Here is a 17,615-nt window from a genome sequence, read left to right on the forward strand (position 1 = left end):
TTACCTGAACCTTCCGATTCTTCTTAGATGTGAAAACATTTCTCCACCAGGAACATACTCCATTACCATGTATAAATTAGAATTGTCCTAAGAAAATTACGGAGACAAGTAAACACATACAAATACACATTAGGCATGCTATAGTCTCCACAACTCCCACATGGAGTACATTTTATTAATGAATGAAAATGAAAAATTCTAGCCATCCAATGACATTGACAAATGTAATGCAACGTAGGTAGAAATTCTTGAAAAACTGCAAAAGAAGCACCATGTATCTCAAAAGATAATTAGTGAAGTTCTGACACAGACTGGTGTGTAAGAGACCTGATGGAAGAGAGGGTAAGATGCCTACTGCAAGACAAGACCTTGAACTCTTCAGTGTTTATAACCGACAGCCTGAGGTATTCTTGTCTTCACAGCCCTTGCCCCAAACCTCAAACCTCTAAAGATTAAGGTAGAACATGTCTGCTCATTTAAAATTTTCAAAAAAAAAAAAAAAAGAAGAACAAAAAGAAGGCACATATCACTCTATAAACTAGAAAGCTTCTCAATTTCTTTACTGACTAACTAGTATGTACTGTCATTAGAAGCTAAGCTCAAAGTTTTTTCCTTCATGGTTAAAACTTTCATTAAGACCCGCCTCAGGTATAAATCTCAAGCAAAAAGATCTGCAGAACAATTACAAATTTACCATTCTATATATTGGTATGGAAGACACACTTTGGTATCTCCCAAATGTAAAATGATGCCTAAGAGCTCCCTTGCTGTACAAAATCCAGTTGCCCTCCAAGAGAAGAGAAAACTCTGAGGAGTTTAACTTAATTTAATTTTTTTTTTTTATTTGGAGATATCCTTTCAATCATTACCTGCTGAACCGGGGTGTATGAAGTGTACACGAGTGCACTCCACTCCTACTCAAGCCCTGGCAACAGTGCCAAATGTAGCATCTTTGAAAACAAAAATACTTGAACTATTGTACAGTAGAAGTTATATATTTTAATATCTAAAGTGTAAGCATGCACTTCCCTGAAACCCAACAACTACTTTAAAAGTAATGACTACCTTAAAAGAATACTCCAGTTTAACAAGGAAAGGAAAGTTCACCGCTTGTAATATCCTCTTCTCATTCAGTGTGTGTTCTATCTGCTTCAGTTTGACGACCTAGGAGAGAGAAAACAATCTTCAGCTTAAGTGTGGTATTTTATGGTTCTTGATAAACTTTTTAGCGTGAAATAATTAGTTAAAAGCTAGCTTGTAACTTTACAGAATATGAAAAACCTTATGGATTCCTAGCACAATAACAGAACCAAGAAAGGATTAAAAAGTCTAATAACATTTTAAAGAGTAACACTTGCGTAATACAGCTGGCAGACAACTCTACAAATAGTGTTTCTTCCTACTTGCTGAGTGTAAGAGTCAGCAAGGAAAACCTCTGCATTTTCTATGAATTGCTTATGTTTATTATGGTCATACTTCCTCAGCACTTCAATAAAATCCATTTGATCTTTGGACCCTTTGCTAAGAAAAGCAGGAAGCTGTGTAGGATACACAATTATGAATTTTGTTACCTGTGAACAGAAGTAAACAGGCTTATGTTATACAGCTCACACATTAGTGACAAAACTAAGGAGAATACAAATTCAGAATCTCCATTTTTATGAACAGGTTACTTCTTGTAATCCATTAAAATGCTAGGCTGCTAACAAGGCAGCAAGTGGCAGGTTTCTGATTATTGTTCTTTCTCAGCAATTAATAACTGGTTTCTTGTGTTAGACCCCCAACACTGCATAATAAATTTTATTTAATCTTCATTGCACAATTTATCTATAACCCATTTTCAGAATGGCATGATTTCCAAGTAAAGTTAGGGTTTTTTCCATCGCTCCATAGGAAAAGAGAAGAAAATGTACAAGAGCGATCAAAACAAGTCTGTTTTTATGTTTGGAATTTAAGTCTAACTGCCATAAATAAGAGATAACCAAAATATTTCAACCCTGACTGAAATTGTATTTAAATTTAGCTTTTAGATGCAAAAGGTAGTACCTATAAAAAAAACTCACTACTGTTCTGAAATAAATATCATACCAAGGAAATAATTATCTAAAAACATTAAATCTCTTTTGAAGTCCAGGTCTTTAGGGTACAAATAAAGTTTTGCCCAAATCAACTCATTTGTGGGAAGTGTCTCCTTCATCCCTAAAAAACTACGGTACTGGAATGATCTTGTCCATCCAAGCAAGAAAGCCAAGGCTCTTGTCTGTGAGGTGTTCAGCTGCAATGCCAGACCAGACTTCAGCCCCCGTTCCTGCCCCTCCTCCCAGTCAGGTACTGGAGGGGGATGGAGCAACGCCCCAGGCTGCAGCTGCTCCTCAACACTTCAGAATGTCCGAGTGGGGCTTTAGACACAGCTTTGCTCACATTTAACCCTGGCTCAGGGCATGGCCAGTGTCAGCCTTCCATACACTAAATGATGTCTGGTAATGGCAGATTCTCCAACAGCTTGTTTGTGCCCAAGCTCTTGCTCATGATTTTTTCTTTCCAAAAGCAATTACATAATTAAACTAGGCAAGCAGTGGCATGTTACAGCCTTCCTAACTCAAGGCAGACAAAGGAATAACATCCCTACACAGAAAACTACTGGCTGCATCAACATCTATTACATTTTTTTTCATGTTCTATGAATCAAGCATGAGACTGGATAACAAAGATATACACTCGATGCTTTCCCTTTTTTCAAGTAAAATGGAAATGAAAAATTATAGGCACCCTGCCCACTGTCTAATTTCAGACATCTGTATGTTTTCTTTTATAAACAAAGAGATAGAAATGTGTTCTCACCAAACCATCTGTTTTTTTTTCAAGAATTAATGGAAGCTACTAATATATCTCTAATAGAATACATAAATAAATAGTTACGCTAAGTTAAGTTGAAAAAACAGGTATTTCATAAAGGAACACATGAAGATTTCTTATTATAGACAGAACCATCTAATTCATGAACAGAAAACTGATGTCTGTATCCAAACATCTTTATAATCCTGTAAATCATTTGCTGCAAGTCCACTGCAGTTGTTAAAAATGTGACCTTTTTTCTTTTTCCAGATAACTTCCCAATTTTGAAAGGTAGTAACAAATTTAATTAACTTTTTAAAAAAATTCTTGGAGTATTTTTATGGCAGCTTTCTGAAGTAAGATGTTATTTCCTAAACTCCTCCAGTGATGACAACTCAGCCATTCACAAAAAAGGGTTCAAAGTAAAAACCAGCTGAAAACCTGAAATTTGGTGGTGGGCTCTTTGTGCAGCACTGGGATGTTCTGCCTGCAGGATGCCACCAGCCATACTGAGGTAATGCTGAGGTACACTTCCACATGGGTGAAAACGGCTGAGCTGTCTTTATTTGTACTATGTTGGAATGCCATTTTAACTTAACTGGATTTTTTTAAAAATACAAGTTAGATACCATTATAACAGGAGAATACTGTAGATGCAAAAAAAAGAGCTTTTTTAAGTAAAAAAAAAAATCATGTTTGATTTGACACTAAAAGGTAAGTTTGTTTTAGTTTCTGTTTCTCAGACTATTATAAAGCAGACCTTCATTAAATAACCTATTATTCAAGGTCCAGGACCCCGACCACTTGTAAAGAATACTGGAACTACAACTCAGGCAAAACAGTTTGACTGTGTCACTGCCATAATTCCACTACATAAAATGACTCACTGCCTAAGTGCAGAAGACCACACTGAGGCAACACTGACTTTGAGTTTGTTAGTTGCTGATTATTAAGTTCTCTTTGCCAGATTGTCTTAATATGATCTTTGTTATACAGCAGCAAAGTTATGTGTAGTGCCTTACAAAATAAGACAGCTCTCAGACATCAGCTCTTACACGGAGGACCTTGGAATCTACCAATCTAAATAATGCACTTTTGAAAAACTTGTCAAAACCATTAAAAACTACTTTTATTGATAAATTCTGTCAAAATACTTTGCATTCTGGAATTCTGTACTGTAAAATTTAAAATTCTAATTTTATCAAATGACACTGCTTACTTAATCTAAGAGTAATAAACTGCTAAAAAAATCAGGCTGGAGCAGCAATACAGATTCAGACTACAGCACCGACACTTTCAACACAGAAAATGTCAATTATATGACAGCTGTTCTGAGACTCCTGTTCTACCTACAAGGTTACTACAGATGCAACAGGATTATTACAGAATTAAACATACGGAAAGTAATAACTCATAGGATCAAGAATGGAAAAGAAATTATTAGTGTACTCAATTTAAATTTCAATTATGGCGCACTAATGAAAAATTTGAGAATTTTCTGATCTAGGTAGTTTTGAACTATCCTGCAGAAGTTAACTTGTTTAGTTGTACTACAGCACTACATTTTGCTTTTGCCAAAGAATATACAGAGCACCTTACAAAATCTAAGCAAAGAATTTACCCAATAACATTTTATTAATGCCTTGGGCTTAGAGGCTACTTAGAGCCTCTTTAGCGTGTTGTTAATGTTACTGGCCATTGTACAAAGTCTACACAATCCCAACAACTGAACCTACTGGCTAAAAGAGAAAATAAAGCATTTAAATGATCACTAGTACCCAAGTGTGATAAGAAAAAGCACAGTATTTGCAACTCAGTTCAGCCACAGCTACCAGATCTTCATCTACATCAAACTCTTCCGTAGCACAAAACCCACTATAAATTATACCAACCTTCTGTTTGTCCAGTATCTTCATAGCATAATACTGTTCTGTGGATTTATGTTTCACCATCATTACTCTCCCAAATGATCCTGTTCCAAGGGTTTTTTGCCGCTCAAAATCATCTAGGCCAGCAGTATTCTAAATGCAGGATATAATCACATTATTTACAAACTAATACCAAAGACAATTTTAACTGTATGAATTCAGTTATGAAAAAAGTTGAGTAGCATTATATCTAACAAAGATAACTATACCCAACTATACTGTTATAATTTGATACCCCCCTCAAATTTTAAAAAGAGGTTTTACATTGCACTCCTCAAAACAGAAGACTTAACTGAATTATATCAACATTTCTGTAATTTGTCCATACAGCTGTCCATACATGCTTAGTAAGGAATATCTAGCAGTAAAGAGATAATGAATATAACATGCATATAAATAACCCCTTCATGCTTCATAATCAAGAATATTAGAACATGCAAAAAACCCCAAGCTCTAAAGACAGTTCTACATGAGAGTTGTCTAAAAAGCACACCCCTGACTAAGTTTTCTCAGACACTCATTGCCATAGCATCTCAAATATTGCTTTAGAACAAGAATTAACCTTCCCCAAAATCCCAAATTTTACAAGATTTCTCTCTAACAAACTCCTCTCCTTAACCTGCTCCCAAGCCTTATGATGTAGTCTGAATACTCTTAATTCCACTTACTATCACAGCAGACATTATTAACACGGTAAATTACAGATGTGCCAATGCTTCTGGTTATTAAAAAGAAGCCAACTAAATATGCCAATAGATTTTGAGTCATGTTGATTGTGAACATCATTCTCATAAGAAAAAATGTTGTTCAGTGGGAGCATTTCATCAGCTCAAATCTGGAGAAGACCTGAAAAACCTTTGTTGATAAACTTCAATGAAAAGTGACAAAGCTGGCATTAAAAAAACCTGAAACTCCTTTATAAATTGCATTAAAATTATTTCTTTTTTCTGCACTACTCATTACAGACTGATAACGTTATCAAAAAAATGCAATACAAAAAAAATTACTGAATGCTTAAATGAGTGATACCTGAGGGGGGCTTTCCCATTTTCTTAAAAAGTCTTCTTTGGCTTTGGCTAGGAACTCTTTCACTGAAAACACACAAAAAAGTACATTTCAATTAATATAATTCATCAATGGAGATGCTTTGTTAACAAAATACATAAACTCCATTATCAACTTCTTTCTTCAATTCATAATATGCTATTTTCACCATGGATGAAAGCAAGCATCAATGCCTCTAGAACTTCTACCCTATCTCCAGGTTATAGCTAAGCTTTCTGAAGTAATTACATCATTCTACACAAATTACTTAAACTTTACCGGCTCTAATAGCTCACAATACTGTCTAGGCAAGCAGGCTTTAAGGTGATGTTAGACATTCTTAATTCAGCTGGGAAAAAACCAAACACCTGATATTTATAAATAGCCATTCCACAAAGATTGACTTATCTCTTTAAATAAATGTTGCATTTTCTTTCAGCTGCTTGAGTGTAATGTCAATCTCATTGCTTTTTCCCCTCATCACCTTTATTTAAAGGCTGTTTGCAAGCTCAAGGACCAAATGGACAGCATTACTGCAAGCAAAGACAAAGCACAGGGCTACAACGACACTGCACATTAGGCATGCCCACAGTCAGAGAATATGCAGTTTTAATATTGATTTTCCATTGAAATTGAAGGAATGTATAATGGCAAAATTCTAGATGACTGTTTAAAATGTGCACCAACATATTTTGTTCAGATCATCTCTCAGCTGTTGTTTTTTTTTTGAATATCAATGCTCAGCCAGATCAATGTGGATTACTTCATGCACAGTCATTAATGGGAGGTGTCTCAGACATTGCTGTGGTTCTGAAAAAGTCACAGGATCAAGAAAATATCATACTGGTTGTGTGTTCTCTGAATCATTTCACATAATACAACATCAATAACAGTAGTTTTTCTGTACTGTCATGTTCTGCCACAAGCAATTGCTAAAAATACACAGCAATATGCCAAGATTATTCTGATCAATATCTAGAAATCTGTGTTTTAACAACTGTATTTTACATTCTGACAGTCAAAAAATTAGGTTTCTAACAGGTTGTAAACAAATCACTTGATGAATCAGAATTTCCTTGTACTTTTCAGTGAATACTAATGTTGACAAAGAAAACTTCAAAAAATCTTTCCTTATACTGGTACATTTCCCGCAGCAGTAAAAACAACAGCAGCCCTGGAGAAGGCTGGTTGTGTATTTTTTTTTTCCCCCCTCCCTTCTTGGGTATGCTATGGGACTTGATTATCACAAAACACTCAAAGGAGGTTTATGGCTCCCACTACCACTGGCTCTGATGGAGCACTAAATAAAATGGAAATTTCATAAAAGTTGTTAAAAGTTCTGGCTGACCTCAACATTTTAAAAGTCTTTAAAGCATGACATCTGCTCAGCAATTTTATTTTAAGAGAAACAAGCAATATCACAGAGGAAGAACATATTCAGTATTCTAAACTTACGGTTAAGAAGAGCAATAAAAACATAGTTTGAGTCAAAGAAATGGGTAAAATAGCATTAGAACTAACTGAGAGTTAAAAATATGTTAGTAGCTAATCAGCAAAAAATGTTAACATATTTATCCTGTGTGTAGAAAATATTTCCTTTGTTTTTAAGTTATAGAGGTTATTCCTGTAATGACTTTTAATTATCCTAATTTGAAGATAGGACAGGATTTCCTGTGGCATGAAATAATTTTCAACACAAAAACCGGAAACTAGCAATGTCCAAATTCACGTTTGATAATCCTTCTTCCATTAGGAGAAGAGAGATGACTTGATCAAGTGAGGAATACCGATATAGTTTTTTCAAGCATCAATTTACATCAAAATAGCACAAATATTTTCTCTTAATGACAAGAAAAAACCCAGGAAAATCATTAAGATTACCAAAAAGCTGAGCCTTCAGACTTTAGTGGCTGTAGCTTAGAAGTGAACATTAACACTATACAGCACAACCAAGACACAATGTCATTGGTGTTGTTTTTTCATGTTATTACAGTACGTATGTCTTAAATATCCCTCATGCCATCTCTGTTAATATAAATAATTTGACGTTTCCACATATTTCACACTGAAGTATGATTATTCAGTATTTATAAAAAAATACAATGACATTTACAGTCATTTTTGTCTCTGTTCTACTTATGGAATAAAGAATGCTGTTTATGAACTAAATGTGATCCAGCTGGAAATATTCAAATTGTGGGTTCTTGAGAGAAAACTCTCTTATTTCGAGAATACCACTAAGCCACAAGCTCTCCTGCAACCAAACTCCTACCTGGTTTTACTTTACTTTGGCCCTCTTTTCTTAGAAAGCAGCATTGAACATTCATTTTTAAAATAAAGCTACTCAATGGTAATAATTTAACTGAAAAGCAATCTTTTAGAAACAGTTTCATGTTTTGTGCTGTTTCATTAAAATCAGTTTCTTCCTAATGAGAGAGTAGATTAAATTATGCCTGGTTCTCATTTTCAGAGGTCACCTGGGCTCCTACACCTCAACACAATTCCACAGGTGCTTTCAAACAGAACTTAGGAAATTTAAGTCCTAATTTAATGCATTTCAGTCATTTCTTAAAACACAACCTGAAATCTGAACTTTTGAAAATTATCTCTCAAGCACAAAACAGTAGCTCTTGCTACAGGAGAACACACTTGATTTCTACTTTCAAGCGCAGAATCAAAATTTACGCCAACTGGGTAGCAGTGGCCATCGGTATTACTGTGATGATGCAAACAAAAAGGTGTAATAGGTGATGACTTAGAGGTTTTCCTCAAGTGCACATTTTTAGCCACCTTACATTGTGATGATGTGGCTCGTTTGCTTTTCTAGTCTAAACTGTACCTAGCATCTGTGACTTTGGGCACTTATGAAGGAATGAGCATACCAAACGTCTCTATAGGTTCCCCAAGGGTTTGCAGGAACATTCACCCACACAGATGAGATGATGAAGAGAGGAAAGAAAGAGAAGAAGAAAAAAAAGTTTTATGCATTTCCACAACAAACACATAGAAAACACAAATACATTCCACCCTTTCCCCTCCCCACTCAAGAACAGACCCTGTAATAAACCAGTCCTTTCCCACACAGACAGAATGACTCATGCTAAATCACAAAATGTTTGAGCAAAGAAAGAAAAAAATCACCAAAGGCAGCTAAAATCAGTATGAAAAAAAGATGATGCATCACAGAAATAAGCACAGCTTAGAAAACTTCAGGAGATCAAGTTGGCATCTTTAATAATTAATCTATTCCAAGACATACACATCCACGGAACTGTTGCTAACAATAGTGTATCTATCTTCATCACAGCATGCTGGATCACAATAAAACCTGTAATCGGGTGATCTTCCCACTACTTAGCACTTTGTTCCAGAAGACAGCATGTGTGAATTGCATGGCATGTGGTAGATAGCACAGAAGTGGCAAGCAGTCTCCAAAAAAAAAAAAATCGCAATCAGATTTCAATCCTATTACCCAACAACAGCAACCTGAAAAGTCTCAACTGCACAGCTGAAGTTACTGTATGCAAAGTGGAATGTACACAGGGATATGGTATGGACACCATATCGGTAAGATTTAATTTTGTAAGACTGTCAGAAAAAGGGAACTAAGGATGTGGATATACAGGTTCCCATAAACATTGAAGAGCACGGAACACTTGTCTATGGCTGAAGGAAGTGAAGATGAGCGTGGGGCAAGGAGTGTATGCACAGACCAGCAGCAGACACTACCCAGACTGGCTTTACTGGTTCAGTAGAAGTTGGAGTGCAGGAGGCTGAAACCAAAGCAGGAGGAGCTGTTGCTCAACAAAGGAAGGTACTGGAAAGAGACAGCAGAGCACAGATAACAGCACCAGCACAACGAGGACCACCAACAGAAACAACTGAACATGGCAGGAAGGACACCAATTGGAACCAGAGAGGATGCACCAGCTGTCCAGGGATTAGGCAAGGACAAACACACAGCACAAACCCAGCCCTTTGTAACCTGCATGCGCAAGCATTGGCAGGAGAGGCAGGTTCTATGCAATGCAAACACCCAGAGCAGGAAATCTGGAGAGATTAAGATGAAGGTGGGAAGAAAAGGAGTAATGTCCAAGGACCACAACGGAATGACTTGAAGCAGTCTTACAACTTCCTCCTGCTTCGGTCCACCTTGGTCAGAAGCAGTGCGACAACCACTACAACACAAGATCTCAGCTACTCCTTGTATATCACAGGTGGCCTGTGGAGAGCTGCACTTGGAACCAAGGCAACATGAGGACAAGCAGGAAAGTCTGCTGGAACAATGTTCTAAGGGAAGAGGAACCCAAGATCCAGAGATTCCTAGGTAATGCCAGCACAGGAGGAATTAAAAAACCCACCCAAGCAGCAAACCAACAAAACCCAAACAAATGAAAACATTCTGCTACACGCAAAACCAAAACACCCCTGAGCCCACCCCCAAACAGGAGAAGATTGTTCTCTATTAGTACATTCACACTGTTCACAATATGTTTGCTTGCTTTATTGACCAAATTTTGTATGAGAAGTTAACATGCTTGTAAAAAAAAATGTTAACTAAGGGTATGAGTACTGTAATGAGTACTTCGACCTAAAACAGTTTAAAGGCAAGTGAATCAGAAGAAAGTTCCTGAAAAAAATCAAGAGGGTGAGCACCTCTCAGTTGCAGGACTGCAATGACAGCAGAGGAAAAGGGGTCACAGACGGAGCAGTCCTGAGAGCTACCATGCCAGCTACTCTGCCTTTCTCCCACCTCCCACATGCACAGTATTTGTTATTCTCAATCACATCTCCCACAAGAGCCAGCAAGCCAGGATTTTATTTTTTGTCAGGGGGAAAAAAAACGTATTTGGCTAGGATACACGGCAAGAAAGCAAGAACTAAACTGATTAAGACTAAACACTGGGCACCACTACAAACCCCCATCTGCTGTGCTAAATGCCAATCTCTGTCTGGTATTTAAAATGCCCTTTATCAAAATACAATTCAAATTTTGTTCCAAAACTGTAATATAATCATTTGAAGTCTGGAGTTAAATGGGCTATTTAATTAAATCATTTAATGGAAAAATGAATATGTATGAAGAGATTCTGGTAAATGTATATGTATATTTCATTTTTATAAAAATGTATTTATAGCCTTAAACTTTATCAAGATGTATACAGATACCTCAGTGAATCCTGTGGTTATGGTACCATATTACAGATGCAACTGAGAAGCTTCTGATTCCGGTTCTGAGTTCCATTCTTACACCATTAACCTGTTGTCCTAATTTTTTTAAATTTCTCTTTTGATTAGCAAGAATAATATAACAAGGCTCAAAATAAGGTTTCTCTGCCCTGGCAAGTGTTTCAAAATGAACACAGCTCAGTGTTAAGTATTATTATACACTCAGGAAGCAGTGTGAGCACCAGTTAACAATTTAATAGCTGGAAAACACTACAAAGCACAAACTAAAATGGCATCATTGAAACAGACTGTCAACAAAACCAAAGCACTTTGTTTCTCACAATATGAAAATGGTGGGTGAAAAAAGTCCAGGTGATATAAGCCTGGTTGAGGGCAAGTCCGTCTTGTCTGAACACTGCAGGGAGTACAGTCACTGGCCCTCTTGAGAAGAGCTGACCAGCAAGGACTCGGTCTTGTTTCTGCTAAGGCTAGATAAATTAAGTGCATCAATTGAATATCTCCTCTATCAGGGTTTTGACTTCATGTTTCTCTTTAAACACTAATTATGATAAAAACAGGTGATGGAGAGCAAACCAACTTTCCAGCTGAAATGGGTAAGAATCTTCCTTCAGTTAAAAAACCACACCAAACCAAACCACACCACACTACACCCAACCCCAACACTCCCCAGAAACAAAGAGCCAAAGACATGGAGCAGTTCTGAAAGAGCCCATTTGCTGAAACACAAGACCTGGAAGTTCTTAGTAGATACATGATCATGTAAGATTAACTGAATATAAGCTTGGTACTAAAATGGAAGCGCTAATTATCTAACAAAACCTTTCTATGGAATACTGGGAAAAAAAGGAAAGAAGTGAAGACGACAGAGGCATGGAAAGAAAGGGAGAGAAACAGGATAAACAGTAAATTAAGACCAGTTACAGCTGTTGTGCCTGAAAACTAGAAGGAGGCAATAGAATCTGATCTTCATAGGAGCATGTTCAGGAGTTAATTTAAAACGTGCAGCAATTGTAAAATACAAACAGTTCTTATCCATTACAACTCAATTTTGGAACAGAGGCAAAAATCTTATTTTAGCCGTGTCCATGATTTTTATGTCTCAAGCTAAACAGTATTTTGTGAATTTTATAAAAGCAAAGTTAAAAGAGTTAAGAGCTCAGTAAAGAACCCAGTTCACCCCTTTACTTGGCTGGCTACACAGCAACAGCCTGCACAAGAGATGTGACAGATTAAGACACACCAGAACAGGAGCCAGGTTTTTAGCTATCAGAGATAACACTGATCTTCGTTGAATTCTGAGCAGTAGATACTCTACTGCATATAACTGTCACAGTCAGACTGACTTCCTTCTATTTTTATTACAGATAATATAATTAATTTCATTTCCAAATTCAATGCTCAGTCTTTTTCCCTTGATCTTTACTTAAATACCAAAGTACTCCTTCAGAGGTGGTAAGCCCCAGTAATGCCAAAACAGGGGCCACTCTGGGAAGATAGAACCAAACCCAAATAACAGAAACACCTAGGACATGAATCCCTGAAATTCTGTTTAACTGCCCTCCCAGAATGTATAATGTAAATCAGTAAAGTCAAATGTATAATGCAAAGCAGTAAAATTTTTCAGTCACAAATGCAATCAAACCTTGTACTAGCACAGCTCAGCAGAGTTGTACGTGCATACGTCCCAGTTGAATAATTTTTCACAAAAAAATATACAGATGAGATAAAAATCTGCTTTCTACATCTAAAAGAGAACCCAGACCCAACATACATGAAAATTTAGAAACACATACTTTAGTAAGTGACTTCTCCCAACAGCAGATAAATACCAAAAGCCCCATAGCAGCCAACCAAAACTTATGATCCAATCTAGGATCTATTATTCAAATCCTAAAGTAATAATAATATGCAAGACTTCCTCAATGCTGACAAGTAGAATATCTTAATCTGAGCATCCATGTATAGGATGTGACAAGGTCTCTTGTAGATTCTTGGTGGCCTAGAGCTATCCCACCCCACCTTTAGCTATTTTGGTCCTTCAAGCTGGTACCCCTCTTTATTACATAACTTTTCCTTTCAAATTAAAGTGCTATTAGCAACCTTCTGCTGATTGATTAGAATTGGGGGTTTTGTTTCAATTCTCTAAATGAATCCGTAGAACTAGCATTCAGTTAGTTCTAGAATAGGTTAAAGCTAGGCTTTGGCTTAATGAGAGAAGTCTCACTCATACTTTTCCCCTGCCCTTGAAGGAGATGACACATTCATAAATCTGTTTCCTCTCCTGCAACAATCCATGTGATTTGAGACTTAAAAGTCCAAGAAACAGCAGTTCGGTTTGTGAGGCTAGAGTTCAGTGTTCAGCATGGGCTGAAAAAGCGCCACACACCTGTCCTGTCCTCCCACAGTCACTTCCTGCACTGCTGTAATGACCTTCCTTGAAAGAGCAAAAGCATTCTTGTGTCTAACTGCCAAGCCAGGTCAGGAACCAGCCCAGACTAAAACGTAATGGGCAGAAGGCAGGGAATGACCAGAGCTGCAGCTCCCTCTTCTCTTCTTCTCATGCATGCTTCTTCTGAGGTGAGGGAAGGGAGAAGTGAGGTGGAAATGGGCGAATATGGGGGACAGAACTGCTCCATTTCTGAAAGGGTACCAGCTTGTGCCAGCTTAACAGGACCATGAACACACCATACCGGATGCTGAAAAGGCTTCTGAGAAATAATTCTAATTTTAAGTTACTGGTTTTCAATTACTGTATGGAGTAATTCCATTATCTTAAAATCCACAATTAATGAATTATGTGTTTAACGCAATTACTTTCAAATGCGGCACATAACACTCCCCACTTAAAAAATTTGTTCATACAGAAAAAAATCTATGTGAAGAATCTTAACATGTAATACACTCACTTGTCATACACTGAGGTACTTCGTAGGCAATTAGGAATTAAGCTGCAGCTGCGCAGTGCCATCCTCTATAGTTGTGGCTGAACTTTATCCAGTGAATAATCTAAAATGTTACAACTACCATAGGACTTGCAGTGTAAAAGACCACATTTCTGTGTGAAATATAACAGGTACTAACAATACAACAAAGAAAACTGAAAACTGTGTGAGAACTGTGAAAATTCAAACATCTTTTGTTCCTGCAGTGCATATATTTCCATGGTTACCATGTGGGGAGAAAAAAAAATACAGTTTAAGAATGAGTTCCAAGAACAACATTTTCTAGGCCACTACTATAAAGTATCTTGTAAATGTATTACATTTTTGAGCAAAGGTTTTTAGCAACTTCTAGTAGTTAATACAAATACACAAATTGATCAGATTTTCCTCTTACAGTCAAAACCATTTACCAAGAAAAATGCTTTCAGCACCTGCTGCAGATTCCCTCTAATTAAGCTCTCTGCCCTTCTGCACTTTTAAGATTCTGGCCAACTGGTCAGCGCCCACTTCCCTCTCCATATCATTTCCTCTTTGTAGAGGAGAACATACTTTATCCTCCTTCATGCAGCTACCCCTGAGACCACGCCTTATGGCTAGATTATTAGCAACAGTAAGCATGAACCTGCAGATAGTTGATCTTACCTGCATATTGACTAATGAATTCCCTGCAAGCAGGGAATAATACCACACACACTCCTGCACAAGTACCCCTTCCTTTTAAAAGTAACCTTTAGAAGTTTTACAAAACTAACTTCTTCCTTATACTCCAAACTAAACAACTGCAGGGGGTGTTCACTGTATGGATGCATTTAACAAGTTACTTGAGCAACTATTTTGTTGCTTTTTCTTTTTTTCAAATATTTAATACAAGGCATAAAAATAATAGTAGATGTACCAATCTTGGTCTGTGTGCACTTCTGTCTAAGTCCACTTCCCTTAAGCCACCTTGTCCCAGGCCTTACATTATTGAAACTCCACAAAAATTCTCATGTAGATACTTTGGGATCAGCAAGACATCTTCACAGCTGTCAGGGTAAATCAGCAAAATAGTTCTTCATCTCCTCACAAGGTCTGAGCTTCTGACACATCGCTGGACTGACATATCTCCCACAGAACATGCTTTCAATATTTACAGGAAAGGTTGCCTGCAGTAACCAGCCAAGCAGGAGAAGTTCATTTATACCCTTAAATAGCAGAGACTGGCTTCCTGAATAAGGAAGTCTTATGTAAATAAACACATTTCACATCAACACATCGGGTGAATAACAAGTTTTTGTTTGTCTCAGGATTAAGGCAAGCAAAAAGTAGCTAAGAATGCTTATTCTCCATTCTGATAAAAAAAATGAGATTTTAGAGAGAAACTGGGTAAATTCAGCACTTAGCATAAAGGCATGCATAAAACTTGCACAGAACTGAACTGCAAAACCTGGAAAAATAAGGCTAAAGAAATTAAACCACATTAATTCTTAACAGGCTGGGGTATCTGTCAGCAGCTAAAAATGACAAAGAAAAAGATAAACCAAAAACATCGTGCAAGTTACTAAATTGCCTGTAAGAACCTCCACAATTAAAGCTGGGAAGCTCCTGTGAACTTTGGCCTACAACAGCAGGACTAACAGAAACTCTCAGAGTAACCAGCAACAAATATATAAACAATTCGAGATGTTAACTAAAAACAAGGGCAAACCCCAAATCTTTCTGGTAAAAAAATATATGTAAGTAATAATGGGGACTACAGTATGTCAGAGTTCAAGATTACAACATCCCAAATACCCTTTTCCTTTGGAGAAATCTCAATTCTGTTCATCTCATTTTTTGCTTCTGCCCCAAACCAAGCACTGTTGAGGGACTGTTCACTTTCTGGATGCTTTTAAGAATTATGTCAATGCAGCTTTTGTGTTGTCTTTTTCAAATATTTTGTACAAGAACTAAAACAAAACGTGAACTCAAGTTAACACCCAAGACATTGCCCTAGTTTGCTGTCAGAGGCTAATGGGTAACAGTGGGGAATTTTTGAAAAGAAGCAAGCATTAGTCCCATAAGACACACATAGGAAGATGTATGGTTCTGGCACCCAGAAATTCCATTGCATCCTTCCATTTTTTGCAGTCTTTTGAGCAGCAGGAAAAGTCAGTTGCTGCTTGTTGTCCCTTGCTGTTAGAAATGTTCCCAGTGCACAGAACCAATGTATTTACACTACCTCCCTTCAGCCTTCACGCCTTACACATGCCTCTGCTCTAGTGTGCACAAAACTGGACAATAATTCAGCAGAGTCCATCAGTGTGGCTCACGCCCTTTCCATGTGCTGCTGCTGCATCTGTCTCCATACACATCTGGTAACTGTCTCTTGAGTGCAAATGTCTGTATCAGCAATTACCTCTATTTGCAGTATTGGAAAGTAGTAGCCCAGTCATGTAATTAGCGAGACTTCGGAATATTAAGCCCATTCTTACTGAAACAGAGGATTCAGCGGACTATACACCTTTCACCCCTGGGAGCTGGGGGCTGTAAGTTACTTGACCTTACAGTTTTATCTGTTGAAAACAAAAGTCCAGGTCCAAAGAAATAGAAAAACAGCTTTTTTTTTTTGAGTCCTTCTAGAAAAAAAAAATCTGATCATATAACCAGACCTTTTTTTGGGGAGGGAAAGAAAAGAAGAAATAAAAGGGGAAAAAAATTAGCCACTTGTACTTGCAATTGAAGAAAACAAACCATTTTTTCATCAAGGTTTCATTTGTATCTTGGCCATCTTTCACAAGGAAAGCATCTGATTTTATCCGCTGACAGGGTGCAATGTAACACTGCTGCAGTGAAGCCAGCCACAAAAATGCATAGAAAAGCATAAGTGGTTTAAATAGGGAAATGTTTACAGCAAAGACTTAATCTTGATGGAGCAGGAGATAGTCATCTTTCCCGTGTCAAAATTAGACTAATATATAGTATTTTTGATTGGGAATCGACACCTGTTAAAAGTTGGTGCTATTCATTTCTATTTTTTTATGGAACTGGGAGCCTGCATATCAAGATGAATAAAATGTACAGATGCAAATTGCAGAACAAACCCCCAGGGGAAAGAAAAAATCCCCAACCCTAAAAAGAACCACTACCTCTAAAAAACTCATACCACTAAACAAAAAACCAACGTAATTTTTTGAGGTTACAAACGACTATAACCTCTTTCTCACCTAGCTTGTATGAAATTTACTCTTTTGTGACTCAGTCATAAGAGAATATTTAAACAAAAATCAGCCAAAACTCGGAATCCACAGAGTTGATTTCCACAAATCTCAATTCCTGTGGAGGCTATGATCGAACTGGAAGAGAAACAGAGGAAAATGCGATGGCAAAGCCAGCCTGGTAAGAACTGGTGAGAAGTGGAGACTGTGTGACCCCAGGAGAGCCCTCTCCACGAGCAGACGAGGCAGCCGTGCAGCATGGAGGAAATGCAGGGAGGCTGTCGCTTCCCCCACTTCCCCCAGAGGCTGAGCAGGGCCAGGTGGTGGCAGGGATGGCGAGATGCCATCGTGTCCCTGCAGGGCAAGTGCAGGCCAGCCATGGGCCTGTGTGGCCACACCAAGCCCCCACCAGGTAGGTCCACGCCGTGCTGCCACCGGCCAGCATCCCTGCAGGGATGTGGGGAGCACACACCAGGGGCTGGGACACCACTTGCAGGGAC

General features: G+C 37.7%; 1 protein-coding gene across 4 annotated transcripts in view; it reads right to left on the minus strand.

The window, feature by feature from the left end:
• PRKACB (protein kinase cAMP-activated catalytic subunit beta) overlaps nt 1-17,615 on the minus strand; it is a 67,882-nt gene that overhangs the window by 13,331 nt on the left and 36,936 nt on the right. For all 4 annotated transcript variants that reach the window (XM_066192565.1, XM_066192567.1, XM_066192564.1 and 1 more), the window contains exons 2-5: nt 5,793-5,854; nt 4,728-4,856; nt 1,066-1,164; nt 5-87 (exon numbers count right to left, since the gene is read on the minus strand). In XM_066192565.1, the coding sequence (XP_066048662.1) occupies nt 5-87; nt 1,066-1,164; nt 4,728-4,856; nt 5,793-5,854 (373 nt within the window). The remainder of the gene's footprint in view (nt 1-4; nt 88-1,065; nt 1,165-4,727; nt 4,857-5,792; nt 5,855-17,615) is intronic.

Source organism: Chamaea fasciata, unplaced genomic scaffold (genome assembly GCF_029207755.1).
Source record: "Chamaea fasciata isolate MVZ Bird 193981 ecotype frontalis unplaced genomic scaffold, bChaFas1.0.hap1 SCAF_10, whole genome shotgun sequence".
Lineage (NCBI taxonomy): Eukaryota > Metazoa > Chordata > Aves > Passeriformes > Sylviidae > Chamaea > Chamaea fasciata.